Consider the following 21,818-nt stretch of genomic DNA (forward strand, 5'->3'; position numbering starts at 1 on the left):
CGCTTTGGATAGGAATAAAATCGTCAGGGGCAGAGGGGGAATGAAACAGGTACATAAATATTTTTCTTTTTAATTTGGTTCTGTCCTATTATTTTTTCATGATTTTATTATTATTTATTTTATGGAGAATAACCTGAAAAATCAATTACTTTCAAAAATTCATCGATTTATTAATTTTTTAAATTTTGACATGAAAAATCACAACGTTTACTTCCGTTTTTCTGACTTATCACTCCGTTAATTGGACAGTCAAAACTGCGAACATGATCGTTAATGGCGTGCCTACGTGGATCATATGCCACAAACTTCTCAACGTAAAAAATAACATAGTTTGCTTTTTTCATCATCTACCAAATATCAATAAATTTTTCATCATCTACCAAAATATCAATAACTTTAAAAAATTACATAGTTTACTTATATTTCCTCATCTACCAAAATATGGCTTCTTTCAGGAATCACATATACCAACAGTTATATGTATGTTGATTTGAATGTTAAATGAATTTTTAACAGAAAAAAAAGTGTTACAACAGTTATAAGTTCGTCATTTGCAAATCAAAAGAAAATCCATATTTATTATCACATTAAGTAATATATAAACTCAGATATATTATACTGGAAAGAATAACCATTCAAATAGAAACTTGTTTACCTCAACTTCTATAAAATTTTAGCATGGTTTAACTTGCCGGACATAATTTCTGTCATATGGTTATTATATAATATGTCTAAGTTCCTATCTGTATACCTATCTATGAAAGCAGGATAAAAGTTGCTTGTGCTAGATTGTCCTAAAACAAACTTCATTTTTGAATGGAACTTTCTCGATCTTTTGAGATTTTCCTAAATAATAAAATTTTGAATTTTAGAATTATATAAATATAGATTTGTGAACTCGTTCATTATTTTATCATTTTTCTAAGTTTTCTTTATTTGTTAATTTTTTAATTTTAAATTTTAAAGACAAATAAATATAAATTTGTGAAACCGGCCATTATTTTCTCTTATTTTTTATTTTTTATAAAAATGAATTTTAGTTTTATTTTTAAAGCATATAGATATAGATATATGAGATCGATCATTATTTTTTCGCATGTCTGTAGTTTGATTTTTGGTACATTCACAGTTAGATTTTTTTATCTGAGTTCAACTATTTATTTTTTTCTCACACAAAACTTTTTTAGGATTTTTCAATTTTGTGTTTGTAGTTTAGGTGTTAAATTTGGATAATGTAGATGTGATGAGTTTCTATCTTCAGTATTTTCATCACATCCGCATTATTAATAACAATTGGTCCCATAAATCTATATTTACATGAACCATGCCAAAATAACCATGCCAAGATAAGTTGAACTATGCTGAAGTATTCGGTCCCAAGGTCCAACAAGTTCAACCATGCTAAAATTTTATGGATGTTGGTGTGTACAAGTTTTGTTAGAATGATTATTTTGGCATGGTTATTGCTTTTGCAGTATAATATGTCTAAATTCTATATTATTTAATAGGCAAAATATATAAATATTATTTTGATTTGCAAATGACAAACTTGTGAATTGTTTTAATGCTTCTTTTCAGTTAAAAATTATTTTAACATTCAAATCAACATACATATATATAAATTCATAATTCAAACTTATAATCATTCAAAAAAGCCATATTTTGTTATATGTGATTTTTTAAAGAAGTCATATTTTGATAGACGATGGAACATAAATAAACTATGTGATTTTTTAAAGTTATTGATATTTTGGTAGATGAGGGGAAAAAAGAAAACTATGTGATTTTTTAGGTTAAAAAAGCTTGTGACATATCATCCACGTAAGCAACCGTTTGCCACATCAGCGCTGTTAACGGCCACGTTAACGGTTTTAACGGCTCAATTAAATGATTGGTAGATCAGAAAAATGAAGGTAAATATTGTAATTTTTCAAACCAAAATTTTTTTAAAAAAAAATTGGTAGATCGATGAATTTCATGAAAGTAATTGATTTTTCAAACTATTTTTCCTTATTTATTATCGTCTCATTTATTTTATTTATCGTCACATACATCTATATTTTTTTAAAAATTGCAAGATTGTAAACTCCTACCAATAAAAAAAAAATTTGTTAGGTATCTATTCTCGGATAGTTAAGTGGAGATATAAGCATGTTAAACTCATAAAACTGTAAAAAAAAATTCGATATTTGAACTTATAAATACATGATAATGCTCGTCAATACCAGGGCTAGTCTCGGTATCATATCATGGTTTGAAAGTATTATCAATCGAGATAGTGATCATAAATATGTATAATAAAATAATTTATATTATTTCTTTTCCATTGTATTATTACTAGAAATGATCATTTAGGAATTTTTATGCATGTTCTTGTTTTGTTCTCAAGGATGGAGATGCAATTACCTCATATGACTAACATAATGTTTTCAAATTTTTTCCCTTTAGGATAATATTAGATTGCTGAGGAAAGAGCAACTCGAGTGGCACAGTGAATATACAAGACCTCGAACAGACACGACAAGTGCGTACATATATAGAGAATTATAATGGTTGCGAGGAAAACATGCAACCTTGGGACTACATGATGAGTATTGAGAAGTCCTAATCCGACTGTAACCGACGTCAACATTTACGGATTGGCGTTTTGCTTCGTCTTTTTGAAATTGAGTTCAAGATGTGGTCATGCATATTTTGGGGGTCTTATCAAAGGGGACCAGCATGATAAGGGGAGGAGGGGTTAATAATATGACAATGCATTAGAAGCCAAATATATATACGTCGACTTCGTGACATTAGCATGATAAGTCCATTGGGATATGCATATTTGCATATAAGGACTCCTTTTCTTCGGAATTTTCATTCCAGGGTCTCACCATATTTTGTACTGCTCTGAGTAGGCATGTACAGGAAGAAAAGGCCAAGGAATTAATTGAGAAAAATTAAAGCTACAGCTGCAGTATATTATTATAGTATTTATTTTTATTTTTATTCTTTTCCTTTTTTGTCTATTCTTCTCGAGAGATCTCCATGTAATTAATTTTGCCTTCCTATATATATGTAATGTTGTACAATTAATGTTTTACCTGTCTTCTTCCAATTTTGTCCAAGAAATTATGGCCCATACCGATACTATGCATTCATTTCACCTATCTGTATCCTTTAATAAATCTCAAAAAATAATATATATTTATATATTTGTGGAAATAAATATGTAATGGGGTTAAGGGAGCAGTTGTCTTAGAAAGATAATCTCTTTATATAAAGCGAAAATTTTAATTAAACTTTGAGCTTCTTTTGCATGGTATGTTTGTTATGTGCTTGAGATACAACTGGATTTTTAAGTTTACAGTTGTTTTTCTTTTATCCAAAAAAAGAAAAGAGCGATTCTTAGAATATCATTCTATATATGTGTACAACATTTTCTGAAGTTATGTACCGAATATAGGAATTAATAAAAGATCTATTATTTCTTTGCTAGAAAAAGCAAAAAATCTAAAAAAAATTAACATAAAGATTACAAGCAGAATTAATGGCCTTTATGAGTTTCTTATTTTTTCCACAATTACCAAAAATAAATATTGAATAATTATGTAAACAATAAATTTTTTATTCCATATGCGCTGCATTTATATATATTAGAAACTTCTCAGTGCATAGAATGGCTAATTCGCGTGTATAGCGTTCCCATGGTGATGTTTTCTTATTTCCAATACAATCATAGTTGAATTACTTTGGAAAAGGAAAAAAAAAGAGTTAAGTGTAAGAATTGGAGATGGAATTTAAAAAAGATATAAAAGTAATGTGATAGCATGTGGAATTGAGAGGTTAAGGGAATAAAGCAAAGTAGACACATGAGACAAAATATAAAAGGAAAATAGTATTAAGTCGAAAATATTTTCATTCAATTCTTCTCTTTATTTTAAATTATATCATCATATTTAAATTACCAAGATAAGGGGTACTTTTGACTTTTCAATTGTAACATATAAATATAGTAGTAATTGCAGTTTTTGATTAAATAATAGTATAAGATATATAAGATAAGATTCCATGTATAAGATATATAAGATAAGATTCCATATTTTTCTTCTTCTTCTTTTTTGAAATATATGACTTATTTTTCATTTTGATAGATACGATATTCAAATAGTTACATCTTCTTTACCATGAATCTTTATTTTTAGAAGTTTTATGACTAAGAAAAAGGACTTTTCATGAAAAATATAATGCAGTGGCACGTATTTTCAATTTTCATACAAAATTATGACGTTTCAAGGCCGATTTCACATCAATGGGATTTTCAGTGTCCATTTATTTCTTTTCAATTAGCCTTGTACTATGACACGTGTTTCCAATTTCCACACAAAACTATGACGTTTCAAGATCAATTTCACATCAATAGGATTTTCAGTGCCCCTTTATTTCTTTTCGACTAGCCTTGTCTATGTCTGGGTCCCTTATAATTGTTATTAAAAAGAAATTACCAATAGTCTCAAAATAAATCGAGATTATTACCTATTTAGATTTCTAAACATGGATTTGTATTGACTTCAGTGTACTTATCAATGTGGTTGACTACTCCCACCGAGAAGCTATAGCTGTAAGTGTAAGTTGAGCTCAGCATTGACTAGTAGAGGAAAAGCCATCGCACTGAGAAGGAAATGCAACCATTGACATTCTAAAAGCTAAGCTAAAAGCTTATCACACTTCATTATTTTTCCTCCACAGATAGGTTATAAGATGAAGTGGGAGAAGCAGGATGTCAACTATGATATAAAAGAGAGATGCTAATTCCTCCGACCAATTCCTGCGATTTTCTGCCGACACACTCATAGTGGCAATCTTGTAATTTCAACATAAAGCAGGGGCATTTGTAATTGCTGAGAGGTTCGGCCATTCGGAGGATGAAAAGTCGGAGGAAATAGCATTTTTGGACATAAAATATCAGGGCTTATAATTATAGCTATATAGGCTAGTAGTAGTCAATTTAATAAGCTATAATGATTAAAGGTTCTTTTATGACGAGGATTGCTCCCAATTCATCCAATTAATTCTCACGGTTCATGTAAATATCTTCCACAGTCATGGAACGGGCAAGTCCGGTAATACATGTTGTGCAAATGGGTCATCGAATGATATTCTCCAACGTTATTTCATGCAGACACAATTTTAAATTTTTATTGTGGAAGTCATGTCATTAGATCAGCAACCTAATTTAATTGGGTTATAATGAATATTTTTTAAAATTATATATATATATCATTATCATGTGTGTCAGATATTATAATGGGCGCCTTTTTAAACTACCTATCGGGGTCATCCTTCTTGAAAGGGAGCTCGCGATGATAATTAGGGTGGGAACCAAAAATGACATCCACTTGATAATGATGCTCTGTCCCTCACTCACTCCCTCACACTTTAAAAGTTAAAAAGGAAAGACAAGCTGACTCATCTCTCCTACACCTACCTCCATTAATGGTAGTATATGAAATGAAAGTAGCAGTGGATTTTTGTCCATTTCCTTTCTTAATTAATTATATTTACCAATGATCTCATCTCAATTCATAAAGTAGAGTGATATTCGACGTTAGACATCCAATATTATGATTGTGCCCTCGCGCGGGTATATAGATTTTAGCAGCTAGGGGTGGAGTTTCTATACAAGGTCGTATGCTTTAATTCGTTGCTAAATAAGTAGATTTGACAATCTATGGGCAGGATAAGGACATAAGATTCTCCCCCCCCCCGGCCAAGAAAGTCATATTCTTAGACAATACTATCGCGTGCCATCCTGCATAGTATATAGGTCATGAAAAAGTTTGACTATCGGACAGGTTAAAAAGTCGGGCGAAACGTCTCATCAACGCTAAAAAAAGTAGTGGACGATGGACAGTCGCGCACAAATGGATCATTTGTATACAATAAGCAAGTGGCAAGTTGTTATCTGCATATAATTCAAAGTGCCCACAATAATCAAAGAACTTCAAATTGGTTCCTAAAGGGCAGGAAGGCCATCTCCTTGCACTATGCTTTACTTTATGGATAAATCAATATATATATATATCGAGAGAGAGAGAGACATATATGTATTTACTTTGATAACCACTATGAGATATATATATCCACAAAGGCTAGGTAGGGAGCCCACCATTTACGGCAAAAATTGGGGCCCGCCACAACAAAAAAGAGAGCCCACCACCTTACCTATTTCAAAACCATGCAAGGCTTCTATCCCGTTCAAGTGAACTTACTACAAGAACAGGACCAGACAGAAAAGGATGGGGCCTGCACAGTTCATAATAAGACAAACAAGAACTCATGTAGGGCCGAACTTTAATAAAAGTTGGTAATAGAAATGTACACTAATAAGAGGAACATGCATTTCTTCGTTCAGAGACATACCATCAAGTCCCCGGGCCTTGCCCACATTAGATCGACCCGATAAGTCAATATCTGTCTTTAGGATATACACGGCACCTCTCATGAGGAAATAGTCATACGATAGATATCCATTTGATTTATGAGTAGATTAACTCTAATTTATTGGATCCTAATTCAGTTTTCTAGGCAGGCAGGGGAATTTCTGATCATAATCTGACCTATTATTAAGTTAACTAGCACGAGGACCTGCATTTCATTACGGCCACAGGTCGGATTGTCCTTTACTTTCTTTTCAAGAACTACACAAATAAATAAATAAATAAATAAAATTGAGAGCTCTCTAATTGCTTTTAAAATTCTCATGCCAATTTTTTTCCCAAAAAATCTCGAGCTATATCTGTATCTATGCAATATTCAATATGATTTGTTACATTGTATCGCCGAGGTTTACAACTTTTCAATAACATTAACGTTTGATCATGATTTAATGCTAGATTTATAAAACTCATTGTTGTCACCAACTAAAATTAAGCACTTATTTATTTTTCAATTTTTAATTACATTATACTATTATCATCTTGATCATCATTTAAATTCAACTGAATTTTAAAATTTTTCATGGGTTCTGTATTACTACGATTATCAAAAAAAACCACAACCAAAATAATTTTTTCATATTTCTTTATGTGATATTATTTATTGATATTATAATTTATGTATAGTTTAATATATATACTCTAAATGCCGCAGCAGAGTAAATATAAAAATACTCTTTTTTTTTTTGAAAGAGAAGTCCTACTGGAAATTGTGAATAAGGGATGGAGGACGAAAATTGTGAAATTTTATGATAAATTAAAAAAAAAAAGCTTTCGGGAGTTGTTCAACTTTTCTGTCTTATTTGGAAACTTATATATATATATATATATATATAAATGTTTAAAAGGAAAAACACAAAAATGAATGAAGATGGAATGCGCGGTCCCATCAATCCACAGTATTCGTCGTAGAAATACATAATTGGAACGATATTTAATTATTTAATTTATATTGATATTATAATTTTTGTGTATTCTAATATACTCACTCCAAATGCCTCAATAGAGTGAATTTGGAATTACTTTAACTTTCTTAAAAAAGAATTGCTACTACCTACCCAAAAAAAGAGAATTGCCACTAATATTGAGATCCTAAATAAGAGTAAGTGAAGGAAAAAAATGAGAACGGTCACGTCATCGGGAAAATTATTAATAAGGCAATAACGACGGAAAACTGTAAAAAAATTAAGAGAAATAAAAAAAGGGGCTCTTAGGAAGTTATTGAAATTTACTGTTTTTATAAGAAAAATTAAAACATATATAAAACGTTTAAAAGGGAAAATACAAGAAGGAAGGAAAATGGCACGCCACGCGGGCGTCCCATCAATCCAGTACTTGCCCTATAAATACTGATTGAGACGAGATATAATTATTTAATTAGTTAATTTATTGATATTATAATTTTTATATCGTTTAATATACATACTCTAAATGTCCTAAGGGAGTAAATACCAAAACATTTTTTTTAAAGAGAAGTGCTTTTAACATTGAAAACATATATAAGATTAAGTGAAGGAAAAAAATGAGAATGATCGCACTAAGGGTGGAAAATTATGCAAATTTGAAAGAAACAAAAAAAAATGGTTCTAAGAAAGCTGCTGAACTTTTCTGTTATATTAAGAACATTGTGTATATAAATAAAAGGAAAAACACACAAAGAAGAAGGAAGATGGCACGCGGGTTGTCCCATCAATCGAGTATCTATTACAGAAATATTAATCGAGACGAGATTTAATTATTCAATTAGTAATTATTTTATTGATATCATAATTTCTATATAGTTTAATATACATGCTCTAAGTACCTATATAGTTTAATATACGCGTCCTAGGTACCTTAATTGAGTAAATATAGAAATTCTCTTATCTATTTGAAAGAATACTATTAACATTGAAATCATAAATAAGATCTGAGTAAAGCAGAAAATGAGAACAACCACATCATATGAAAATCGTAAATGAGGGACGACTAACTACGAAAATTGTGAAAATCTAAAAAAAAATAAAAATAGAAAGAGTGACTATAATGGTTTGAATCCATGATTATAAGCTCTTAGAAAGAGACATACATAATAACTCATCAGGAGTGTTGAGACTTTTCTGTCTAATATATAAAAACGTTTAAAAGAAAAAATGCGAAAATTATAAAAAAAGAAAAAAGAAAAGAAAGAAAGATGGGTATGCGGGTGTCCCATCAAATTCGGTACTCACCACATAAATACTGATTGAGACGACCATTAATTATTTAATTAAGAGAAAACTAACAAAATAATCATTTAAAAATTTTAAAACTAATAAATTACTATTTGAAAGAATTTTTCGAATAAAATGATCGTTCAAAGATCAGAATCCATAATGTTTTACTACCACCGTCAAAATTTCATTAATGTCGTTACGGAAAAATGACATGGACGCTTATATGGCATCTAGTGGACAAATGACTCCAATTAACGTAGCACTTGCTCAGAAGCGATGTCGTTTGTGCTCATTCAAAAACCGACCGTTTAAAAAAAACAAAGGTTACTTGCCCAAAACGACACCGTCCTCGCCCCACTCCCCTCCCCTAACCAAACGACGACGTTGTTCCTCTCCCCCGCCCCCACCGAACGACGTCGTCACCATCACCCCCTCCCTCCTCCATCTACAATCAAAATTAGGGCAAGAAATCAAAATTAGGGATTTCTCCAAAGCCTCTCTCGGCAAAGATGACCCAATTTCTCTTCTTTCTTTTGGGTTTCTTTATTTTTTCAAGAAGTGAAAAGGACAGGGACACTTCCCAACTGGAAAGCAAAGTTCCCATCGATGGACTGAGACATTGAGCAACTAGAAAGCGAGCTCTAATCAAGCCAAATCGAGTGAAGGTCGACGAACCTCGAAGTAGACAAACCAGATCGTCATTTGATCTTGTCGATTTCAGTACGAGTGAGTAAATGACGGTGCCCTATCAGAGCCTCTCCAACCTGCAATCATGAAGAATAGGGGTGAGAAATCCATAATTTTGATTTCTTGCCCTAATTTTGATTGCGTATGAGGGAGGAAGGAGATGATGGCGACGACGTCGTTCGGTGGGGGCGGGGGGGAGGAACGACATCATCGTTCGGTTGGGGGAGGCAAGTAGGGCGAAGTCGGCGTCGTTTTGGGCAGGTAACCTTTTTCTTTTTTTTTTCCCCTATAAATGGTCGGTTTTTGAATGAGAACAAACGACGTCGCTCTTGGGCAAGTGCCACATTAATCGGAGTCGTTTGTCCACTAGATGTCACATAAGCATTCATGTCATTTTTCCGTAACGACACTAACATAATTTTGACGGTAGTAGCAAAACGTTATGGATTCTGCTCTTTGAATGATCGTTTTGTTCGAAAAATTCTTTCAGGTAGTAATTTGTTAGTTTTAAAATCTTTCAATGACTGTTTTGTTAGTTTTTTCTTTAATTAAACATATATAATAGATCATCGGTAGTGTTAAGACTTTTATGTTTAACATTTTTTATGAGTTAATAGTGGACAACAATGATGGTAACATTGTCACCCTCGTTACGAAATGTTCGGACTCTCGTGTTTAACCACGAACATATCAGATAAACTGAACAACCAGCACACGCACTGATCCCGTCAGTGTAGCACAAAAGGCCTAATATAGTTAACAAAAGCCGATATCTCCCAAGCCTAAGTCGAAGATCACACTATTAAATTTCCATAGGCATATATGGATCTGAGTCCATATTCACTTAAAAGTTCAAGCTGATAAGTGGTAGTACCGAAATCTCATATAAACCCATGGATATTCATTTATTTTTTCAATATGGGATTAACACCCTCAACACCCACCCCTATGTGCAACGTGTGGTCTATTTCAGCCTACACGTTGTTACGTGCCCTTAAACACCCGCCCTCAACAATTGATCTCGAGTTAGGCTCATCTTCTATGCTCGGGCGAGGGGGAACACTGACACGAAGCGCATTCTTGTTTGTACTCGGACATATTAGACCTGGCGTGGTGTGGATGCGTGCACGCGGGTGGGCACGCATACGCTTAATTTGACTCTGATACCGTATTAAATTTCTATAGGCTTATACAGACCTAAACTCATATCTACTTAAAAGCTCAAATTGATAAGTGGTGGTACCCAAATCTCATATAAACCAATGGATATTCATTCATTTTTTCAATGTGGTATTAACATCCTCAACACCTGCCCTCACGTGTAATGCGTGATATATTTCTGCCTACACGTTGTCACATGCCCTTAAACATCCACCTTCAACAATTGATCTTGAGCTTGGCTTATCTTCCGTGCTCGGGCGAAGGGGAACACTAACACGAGACACATTCTGGCTGTACTCAGATATATTGAGTCTGACGTGGTGTGAATGCATACACACGCGTGGGCGTGTATACGCTTAACTTGACTCTGATACCATATTAAATTTTTATAGGCTTATATGGATCTGAGTCCATATTCACTTAAAAGTTCAAATTGATAAGTGGTGGTATTCAAGTCTCATATAAACCTATGAATATTCGTTCATTTTTTCAATGTGAAATTAACATATTCAACACACATAATTAAATATTGTTTTTGACAAATGCATTAAATTGGATTGAAAACGTTTGAAAAAGCAAAAAGAAAAAGAAAAACTAAGGAAGAAAGATGGGTATGCAGGTGTCCCATCAAATTCGGTACTCGCTACATATTGGTTGAGACGAGTTTATAAATAAATAAATAAAAAATATAAATGAATAGTTAAATAATGATTGAGATTTGAAACGAGTCTTAGAGAATTAAATAATAATAATATAAAAAAGAATGAAAAGAAAAGAATATATGTCCCACTAAGTTTAATATAATTTAAGTTTAATACGCAAAGTAAGAGAGGTTGAGTATGCAACGACAGTGGAGAAGATGGGATACGGTTCAGACCGCCTACCTTAGTGGTAATGCATTACAATGGACGGTGGAATTTTATGCCATCACAAGATTCAGATCCACAACACATGACAAAAGAGAGTAGATCATCAAACAGTTCAAGGAAACCGGACCCGATCGACTGTATAGTGCTGAAGTTTGTATTGATATAGATGGTTTCTTTGTTCCAGGTGAACTACAGATGCAACGGGAAAGGATCCAAATCTGGCGACTCGAGCAAAATAATTACTTGTCTTAAAAAAATCATACAGAGCAGAGACATTACTTCCTCTACAACTGTACTACACTGAAGTCTAAACATAGACAGCTGACAGTAGAGATATTGCAGCTGCAATACAGGCACAAACAATAAGTCATGCCGACTCATACGGAAAGCCGACATAGATGTATCTTCCCAGATTACCAAGGCCTCCTTCCGCCGACAGGAACAGTGTTTGATCCCGAAATGAGTGACCTGCTCCCATAGCCACCTCGTCCTCTTGAACGGAACCCACCACCAGAACCTGCAATACCAGATTCAAAACATTAAACAATACAACACCACATTTGCCCTGCTGCAAAGAATCGCCAAATTGTTCATTGGAGTGCGATAAGAAAAATCCGATTCACCTCCACGGGAGGCAGCTGATGATCGGGCCAAGTTGGACAAAGCAGGAGACACAACCTGCCCTGCTTCTTGCAAGATCTTAATGAGCTCCCTCGCAAACTTCGCATTTGAATCCGTGAGGAAAGTGTAGGCAGTTCCCCTTGCTCCTGCACGGCCTGTTCGCCCAATCCTATGGATGTAATCTTCCAGGCTCGTTGGGAAATCATAGTTGATCACACATTTTATATCCTTAACATCTGCAATTCAAAAAAGTTCGCATCAGTGAGATAAAGACCCGTGATAGAAACACCATAACTCCTTATCCCTGCACTCCCTGAAGATCCAAGAAGAGATCAAACTTAACGATAAACACATTCCATCACTTAAAATGTGCCCACCTTGACCTTTTTCGCAGGGATAAGGAGCAGCATTTCTCCATCACCAACTCACTCCAAATCCAATCCAACTAAGCATACAAATTTTCTGAGTCAACCGGCCTGCCAACGATAAACCAGCTTTGTGAACTGTGGATGGGCAATGATAACATCCTCAACTGTCAGACTAAGACACTTGAAGCAAGGGTCATGCCATTTCATACAGTTCCATTGTGCATTTGCCAGTGTTAATATAGTACCCCCAAATAAAATGATCAGGCAGTCGATCTAACACACAAAACCTCTGAAACCAGGCCAGTTCTCTGTAAAATGCATCACTAACCAAAAGAATCAGGCAGTAATGCAGCAGATACATCTCACGGGACATTCTAATTATGCCATGATTTTTTGCCTTTTAAGATCTCATCTCACTGGCAAAAGAATGATGTGTGGTTGTGGGCTAAGAAGATAATCTGAAAAAAATGGCACCTCCCTCGACCCAAACCACATTCTTTATACTGGGAAACTGGAGAGCAGCCGGCAGACTCGCCTATCCTTTGGATTTCTGGAATCCCGAAACATGAGAGACGTAGACTCCTATTCCTAATACACAGTAATCCTACCAAGACCCCTGGCAGCAACATCTGTGGCCGTCATCACAGGACTCCTGCCACTCTTAAACTCGGACAAGACCCAGTCCCTCTCGGCCTGGTTCTTGTCTCCGTGGATGGATAGCGCTGGCCACCCATCCATTCTCAGTTGCTTGGTGACTTGATCGCATCCCTTCTTTGTTTCCATGAAAATCAGGATTCGACTCCCGTCCATAACTTCATTGAGCAGCCTGATTAATCTGCATGAGAAATAGATACTCGAGATTATCTCAGCACATTACCTTCTAATTAGTAAGTGAATAATTACCAAGCACAAACCTGTGGTATTTCTCCACCTCCCTCACTACTTCAACCACCTGATTTATGGATTGGTTTGCCTTCAGATCAGGAGACCCAATGATCACCTACATACACATCATAATATTTAATGACCATTTACCAAAGATGAGCTATTAAGCAAATATTTACATTCTAGAGGCAAATACAACTGCCTGCAATCATAAAGATGTATATTGGTGAAACAAGATCAACCTTATATGCATTACGCAGGAATTGTCTAGCCAGAGTCTCGACCTCCCTTGGCCATGTGGCACTCCAGTACAATGTTTGCCTATCTGGTCGAATCTGTAAAAAGAAAAGTAGAATAAGCAATAAAGACAAAACCCAATAAAATTCACACGGCATCCAAGAGCGACAAGAATAAGGTGGTGAGGATAATACAGCCCATGAATATTTCTTCCTTTGGGTAAATGACACCTCCCTTAATCTTTCCTTAAAGAGACAAGTTTATGATTTTTCACTCATCTTCACTGAATGGGATTTATGACATCTTTCCGAACAAAAACATACCTGTCCTATTATCTTCCTTATTTGAGGCTCGAACCCCATGTCAAGCATTCGATCAGCCTCATCCAAGACAAGGTAAGTCACTCTCTGTAAGTTTGTATTCTGAGCTTCTAACATGTCAATCAGACGCCCAGGAGTAGCAATCACGATCTCAACACCTACATGAAGAAATATTTAGTCTGGAAACCCCATATTGAAGAAACTATCCAGCAGAATTTTGCAATTACCTCTCTTGAGATCACGAATCTGAGGTCCCTTGGGGGCACCACCATAAATACATGTACTCCTGATGTTTGCATGTGATCCGAATTTCAAGGCTTCCTGTTGAATTTGCATAGCCAACTCTCTAGTAGGTGCAAGTACCAACACAATAGGACCATCACCTTGAACTGAATAAAATAATACATACGGCAGGTTAAGAGTCACCCATCCAACTATCTCAGAAATCCAATTGAAAGATGTCACCAACTGAATACCGACCTAAACGTGGCTGCGCACTGACATGAACCAATGCCGGAAGAAGATACGCCAAAGTCTTCCCAGAACCCGTCTCGGCAATGCCAATTAAATCTCTTCCTTTTAGAGCCATAGGCCAGCCTTGGGACTGAATGGGAGTTGGCTCAACAAAACCCAACTTGGCAATCACCTCAAGGCAATAATCTACAAATTGATGAGACAAGCACCCATCAACCACAAATGAACAAACAATATGGAAGCAGTAACAATAATCTAATACAAACTTGAGAAATGGGGGCAAAACAAGAGTACCAGGAAAATTAGCCTCGTGAAACATTCTAATAGGCTTAGGGATATCATGTCCCTCGACTGTAATGTCCCTCCTCGAGCGGTACGTCATAACTTCGTGCTCAGACATCGCACGAACTGCAGGACTCTCGACATAGAAGTTCTTCTCAAAAGGCACCAGGTGACGAAAATCCTGCCTTGGAAGAGAGACGTTGTCCAGGTCCCCTCTAGGCAGTGGCCCACCATGCCTTCCGCCTCTTCCACCGCCTCTGCTGCCATCAAATCCCCTTCCACCGGCACCACGTCCTCCACCCCTACCACCAAAGCCCCTCCCAACATGATCCGAATGGCCTCCTCTGTCTCTAACGTGCCCATTGACCATCCTTCCACCGCCATCCCGACCAACATCAAACCTCCCTGCCGGAGGCTGAAAGGGCGGGTAAGAAGCAAAACCCGCCGGAGCAGGGGCTCCCTGGCCATAGCCACCAGCAGCACTGCCCGTCATCGGTGGAATCGCCAGGCCTCCGCTGCAAGTCACGTCAAGAACACCAATCAGAGGACACAAGAAGAAAAAAAAAACCAAAACCCCTGCATTCATATTGGATCCAAATAAAGGAAGTATCGATTCAGAGCCTCGATAACAACTCAGAACATACCTTCTCCTGTCGCGGTAGGAAGCAGGGTCGCCATATCTCGGATCGACCGGGTTCATGACGGCGGTTGGGCTAATCACTTGCGGTGAACAAGTCGATGCGGATCCAAGAAACTCGATGATTTATCTGTCAAAGAGCAGGTAAATTCGGCTCCACTTTGCTTTGATTGATTTCTTCCTCTGCCCAGAGCTAGGGTTTGGCCGTCGGGGATAAATTTTGGCACCAGAATCTGGAGAAAGAAATGGAGGGTGGCTTTTTAGTCGGTAACTTTGCAGACCATATACAATTGTCTTTGGTGGACCCCACCGAAAATATCTACTCAGTCGACTATTCCTCGGGTGAAAACACGACGAGGCTAAGGCGGTTTTGGATTGAAAGGGAATTAATTTCAACTTTAACTTTAATTCAATACACAACACAATAAAAATATGTATTTCTCATTTAAAAATTTTTAATTTTAACTTTAACCCAACACACTATATAACAAAAACACACGTTTTCCAAATTAAATTTATAATCACATTTCATTTGCCTTTTTTCCACAATCAAAATCAAAATCAAAATTAAAGTGACTTAACTCTGAATCCAAACGGTCCTAATCCCCTTCCGGCATCGACCTGCTCTTTAACGTGTAAGTTTTGAACTTTGTTATTATATTAAATGGATTTTTGTTATAATTTAAAATGAGGTACTCCAATGGTCTGCCGAAAAAGTTAAGCAGCAGCACGTAACAGTTTGGAAGCTCCACAGGCGCATCCGCTCGAGAATAAGATCTCAACTCGAACAATTTTACTATATATATATATATATATTGCTCGCGCACGGCCTTCATACTAAGCGAGTTATGGCAAAAATTGTAGACTGAGCTGTCCACAGAGAGCCAACATCTGTTGCCCGGACGGGTTACTAAGCCCGTTTTACAAAGTAGTAATGTTGTCCCAAGCTCCTCTAAACTCCTGGCCTCCCCGATCTGCCTGCATAGCATGCGTACGGGGTTGAATATCACTTCTGATAGTTGTCGACGATGCCATTCCACCGCAGAAAAGCTGATATATCCATCTTCGGTTTTTCCATCAACGCCAAAGCTTGCTCTATCATATATATATATATATATATGTACTGGTGCTGCAGCCTTGCTGTTGAGAAAGAGATTGCCTCAAGGTTTGGCATGTACGTGACAGTATCTGACTCTCCTCGAACCATTGACAGAGTTTCTCCAGAAGACAGATAAATGGTCGCCGAGGAGACAGACATCGAGGTTTTGACTCGAAAAGGGATCTGATTAACATCGGTCTGCTAAATTCCCATTTTTATGATTCCATGTACAATGACGAACTTACAAGTAGAAAATATTGGAGTAGAGAGCGTTGTGAACAAAAAGTAGATACAAATTTATGAGATATTCACATAGGAATCTGAGGCTCATCTCCACCAAGAAGCAGAGCCACCACGTCTTTTATCCCGGGCCTTCGCGTGGGGTCAGGGTGGCAACAGGCCAACCCGAGCTTCAGGACCGTCTCCACCTCCTGTGTGCTGCACACTCCCTTTATTTTCTCATCCACTGCCAGGCTGATAGCCCCCCTCGAGTACAGGCTCCTTACCCAGTCGACCAGAACTACCTCGTCATCTGATCTGACAGAGACTTCTATCGGCCTCCTCCCACATACAACCTCCAGCACCACGACCCCGAAGCTGTATACGTCGCTCGACTGAGACGGCATCGCCGACGTTACCAGCTCAGGCGCTAAGTACCTGCATGTCATCACGACCACATGGTAAGTCCACTCAAGATCTTATCAAGCATTCAGCAAGAGGTATTTTATATGCTTACTACTACTAACTGCTAGTTGCTAGTTATGGTCATGACAGTACCCCAACGTCCCCACTACACGAGTGGTGTTCGGTGTTTCGCCGTGCTGGTACAACTTTGCAAGACCAAAGTCTCCGAGCCTCCCTCTCATGTCGGAGTCCAACAGCACATTGCTGGACTTGATATCCCGGTGGATCACCACCTGGTCCCACCCGTGGTGGAGGTAGTTCAGCCCCTCGGCGACATCGGAGAGGATCCTCCGGCGTTGCTCCCATCCCAAGAGCTTCTCGGATTTATTGAAGATCAATCTGTTGAGGCTTCCATTGGGCATGTAGTCATAGACGATCAGTAGCTCGTTGCCTCTCCTACACCAACCCCGCATCTGTACTAGGTTCTTGTGCTGGAGCCTGCCCATGCTCGAGATCTCGGCCATGAATTCCCTCAGCCCTTGTTTCGAGTCGTGGTTCACGCACTTAACTGCGACTTCAGAGTTGTTTTCTAGGATTCCTTTGTAGACTCTTCCAAAACCACCTGAACCCAGGAGCCTATTGCTGGAGAACCCATCAGTTGCTCGCATTAGTTCCTCATAGGGGAATCTGTGAGGCCAATACTCGAGCTCCCAATCCTCGACCTCATCCTCTTGTTGCTCACCCGACTTACTCCTCCACCAATACCAGTAACACCCGGACACAACGATTAGCACAAAAATCACACAAGCAATAGAAATCCCGGCAATTGCACCAGCAGATAAACCCGGGGAAGAAGATTCAGGCAAGAAAACAGGGAGATTAGTAGTGTTGATGTCGCGAGCTACTCCCACGTCGCTCAAGCTCCAAGCCAGCACCCTCTGCGCCTCGACCCAATTAGTCTTCGATGCGGAGAACCCGACACACATCTCCTGGGACACATAATTAGATATGTTGGGATCCTTATAGCTAATCAAAGGCCTCGATGGTCTAGAAACACCAAGAGGGGCAATCGTCACATTGATTTCAAAATCGTTGCCATCAAGTTCAATCCATGCATGGACATTCTGCCCAGTCCTCATGCGAAACGGAACAAAGTCGCCCGACGAATTGTAGTACCCTGCAGGTTGGATCACCACTGATTCGACATTGTTGAGATCAATTCCGACATGGTTATCATCGGGGTCCTTCAGTTCTTGGTTCTTCCCTGTATCGAATTCGACTGCTAAGAGTGGAGCCGGAGGGGGAACTGCGGCGTTGGTGAACAGACCAAAGTACTGACTCGCCAGAGCACCTGAAGAACACCAAACGGGGTGGGGATGGACCAAAATAAGAGAAATTCAAGCAAAACATACATATCAAGGGCGTCTGAGATTTCTGTTAGAGGCAGTATTATGATCAGCTCGTAACCACGAATCGAACCGAGCTTCTTCCACACATGTTCTTGGACCTGCCGCAAGCTCATATAAAGGAGAATAGAGTATTTGGGACCTGAGGGAGAAGTGGAGTTGGAGAGGACGAAGGCGAGGCCAAAGCCAGGGCTGGTGGCGATCTGCGGCAGGACGGAGAAGACGAACTGGGTCGAGAAGGAGGTTACGGAGGTGGAATTGGGCTGAGCTCTCATGGCAATTCTCGAAGGGTAGAAGGCGCGGCCATGGGAGAACTGCACGGAGTCATTAGTGAGCTTGACCACGCCCGACTGCACCCTCGCGTCGTTGATGAGGAGGATCTGCGTGGCATTGCCCGCTCCGGCGAAGGAGTCGAAGAGGAAGTCGAGGGCAAGGGAGGGGCGGGGGATCACGAAGAGGAAGTAGATGATGATGGGGCAGAGCCGCGAACACATGGTTGCAGATTCTTCCGGTGGGCGGCCGGCGGCTAGGACTGGAGAAGGAGGGAGAACTGGGTCGATCGAATTTAGGTGAGAGTGGGAGGATGATGATGTTGTTGACATTTCCTTGATTTATTATCATCATCGTTTGCTTACTTTATGTCCAAGTCCAAGGCTGCGGTGTGGGGCTGCACGGCTGTCTGTTTTGTACGGTACGGTCAATCACTGCCGTTGTTTTCCTACGTCGACCGAAGCTATCCCAGTAAAAATCTAATTATAATCAATTCATTTCTCCCGTGCAAACTTTCCACAAAAGGAAGTTTTGTAATCCAGAAAGCTCACTACGTACTCGTCCTATTGTCTTTTTTGCTGAATAAAAAAACAAAACAAAAAAAAAAGACAATACTTGAGCGCTCAGCACAGTGGTAACACTCTTCTCTAAGTTACACGACGTAAGATTGATTTTGTTCGCATAAACAAAGTAGAAACACACTGATTCGGGTTGCCCTCTTTTTATTATCTAAGGTGAAGGTGAGATCAAAACATAAACACGAATGCCATCCATAGAGGAACCTATGAAGTATGAATTCAACAACACAAAATGCCAAAAAAGAAGAAGGGGGAAAAAAGAAGAAGAAGAAGAAGAAGACAAAACCCCATGTCAAGACGACAAGATCTAACGATGAGCACTTTATTGGGCTTGACTGCAAGTCCCCCAATTTGATTGGGCCTTTTCTGGGCATGGGTTGAGAGGAAAAGCCCAGGGAGAAATTTCTCCTTTTGAGATTATCTACCAAAAGGCGCTGGTGTCGAGCTTTTTATTCTTTTCTTTTCATTGGGAAAAGGGGCAGAGCCTAAGAACAAAAACCTAAATTACACAAAAATGAGGCATGGAGACCTCAACAAGATTGCCCGAGAGGATAGTCCGAATCCCCTTCGCAGGAAAATGAAAAACATGAAAGTCTCATGGAAGCTCCAATAACTGTCGAGCGAGCCAATCAACCAAGGCATTGCCTTCCTAAAGCGTGTAGACAGTGTAAATTTCCCACTCCTTGGGCCAGAGACCGCGAGTCGATGCAATAAGGGGTGAAAGCTGTGTAGCCACGGCGTCCTGATTTAAGGCAAGACGTCCGACGAGTTCAAAGTCAACCTCGACTGTGATACGCCTATTGACTAGAGCCCACTCAAAGTTCAAAATCATATTTAATTCCCCATAATTCAGCAATAACGATCTCGCACAGCCATCTGTCTACTTTATTATTTGTTATTTTCCATCTATATCTATAATAAAGAGGGAAGTCTTCTTTGGTGTGCCTTTAAATTTCCAAAAATGCCCTTAGTAAGATACTTATAATTAATAATAATAATTATCGGTTATATTATGGGTAAATAGAATCTAAAAAAAAAGTGATTCAATTTCTACCATTTTCAACATTACATGCTCCAACCTCATTGGATACCAAAACATAAATATATTCAAGTTTGATCCGTTCCATAAGATAAATACATAATAAGCATCAATTCTCTAAACCGTTTGATGTTTTTTGAGCACTTCACCTTTATGTGCATGAAAACTACCCATATCTTCCCTCCACCAATCTCCCCTTTTTTTTTTTCCATTTTATACTCTCTTTTCTTGCCACGATATATAGCTAATGAACTTTCATTAGAAAATCTCTCTGAGTGTGAAATATCACAACATATCTAGAAGTAAATTTTACTTTTCAATATACATATATCGTGTCATTTTAATCATTTTATAAATTTTTTTGTTCGTAGCATAAGCACGTTTCTAGTCTATACTGTCTCCTACTATAATGAAGATAAATATACCCTATTCTTTGGGTTCTTGAAATTGTAAAATTGAAATAGTATCAACCAATTACTCATTTAAAAAAAAGTAATCAACCAATTTGAAAAGAACTAATTCTTAATATATTAGTAATGTTATATAACATCTCTTTTTCTTCTTAAATTTCTCTATCTCCTCTTACTCTACACTTAAACATTCTTAAATTAAGAGGAGCTTAAAGGCGTAATTTTCATTTTAATAATAATTTCTTAACCACACATTGCCAATATTCTCCTCTTCGCTCTCCTCCTCGTGTTCCCTCTCTTCTCTCTCTCGCTCATTTCTTTTTCTCTTTCCTTTTTTAATTTAATTAATCAGGTTAGGTGTTATAAGAAAATCATAATTTTATTATAAGATAAAAATCTATTCACATTTAGAAATATCAAACAATACATGAGTTCAGGTTTAAAATGAAATTAAATATGTGCATGTAGCACGAGTAGAAATGTAGTTATTAATTTATCCTAAATGCTTTCTGTTTTCAAGGGGGAAAAAAGAAGAAGACATAAAAGGAAAAACAATGATAAGCCTAATATTGCCAAAGCTCTTGCCTAATTTTAGAGAAGTTTTTGGGTGAACTTGCATCGCCATGTGGCGTGAGGAAACATCAATTAAATTGCATGAAATAAGAAAATTGGTGCTAATCACTCGGATAATTACTATTATTCATTAAAGAATTCTTATTCGTTCTTCTTCACCACGTCAACATGAGGTAGAATCATTTAAGATTTTCTCTTAGTTTTAGCATAGGATGAAAGCTCAACCTCGAGCTTAGCCTCCCATCATGTTCGGAATTGTTTATGTCCGTGCATTTTAAGTTTGTATTTGGATTGAGTCTATCGATGATTGATAGTTTATTAAGTATGTGTAGATTCCTAACATCCATGTGATGATTTTCTTATTGCTTAGTTAAGAAGTGGTTCGGCCAATTGTATTTTAAGAGCATATACGATATTAGAAAAAGAACCCACCCTAAGTGCAAAATTTTAAGATAAAAATGAACTATCTACGTGAAAATTTTGAAAATTAGATATTATTTTCTATTATTAATGTTTTTAACAAAATATTAAAATATATATAATTAATTGTGTTACATACGGTTTCCTAATTTAATATTCCGTTCTGTTGTTGTGTTATGTTATG

At 37.4% G+C, this 21,818-nt stretch overlaps 2 protein-coding genes across 3 annotated transcripts; both read right to left on the reverse strand.

Moving 5' to 3' along the window:
- Positions 1-11,502: 11,502 nt before the first annotated feature.
- LOC116213442 (DEAD-box ATP-dependent RNA helicase 20-like) lies at positions 11,503-15,481 on the reverse strand. 2 transcript variants are annotated; one of them, XM_031548384.1, is made up of 10 exons: positions 15,223-15,481; positions 14,591-15,093; positions 14,303-14,482; positions 14,050-14,211; positions 13,826-13,980; positions 13,508-13,600; positions 13,295-13,380; positions 12,989-13,215; positions 12,015-12,248; positions 11,503-11,908 (listed from the first exon to the last, which is right to left on the reverse strand). In XM_031548384.1, exons 1-10 carry the CDS (start codon positions 15,276-15,278, stop codon positions 11,805-11,807), a joined length of 1,800 nt encoding a protein of 599 aa, XP_031404244.1. In that variant the 5' UTR covers positions 15,279-15,481; the 3' UTR covers positions 11,503-11,804. The 2 variants fall into 2 exon arrangements, with proteins under 2 accessions (XP_031404244.1, XP_031404245.1); XM_031548385.1 differs by lacking the exons at positions 11,503-11,908; positions 12,015-12,248 and adding an exon at positions 12,408-12,488.
- Positions 15,482-16,478: 997 nt separating this feature from the next.
- LOC116213441 (L-type lectin-domain containing receptor kinase S.1-like) lies at positions 16,479-18,963 on the reverse strand. Its single transcript, XM_031548383.1, has 3 exons — positions 18,487-18,963; positions 17,092-18,289; positions 16,479-16,971 (listed from the first exon to the last, which is right to left on the reverse strand). Exons 1-3 carry the CDS (start codon positions 18,944-18,946, stop codon positions 16,623-16,625), a joined length of 2,007 nt encoding a protein of 668 aa, XP_031404243.1. The 5' UTR covers positions 18,947-18,963; the 3' UTR covers positions 16,479-16,622.
- Positions 18,964-21,818: the final 2,855 nt, after the last annotated feature.

The sequence above is a fragment of the Punica granatum genome, chromosome 7, assembly GCF_007655135.1.
Source record: "Punica granatum isolate Tunisia-2019 chromosome 7, ASM765513v2, whole genome shotgun sequence".
NCBI lineage: Eukaryota > Viridiplantae > Streptophyta > Magnoliopsida > Myrtales > Lythraceae > Punica > Punica granatum.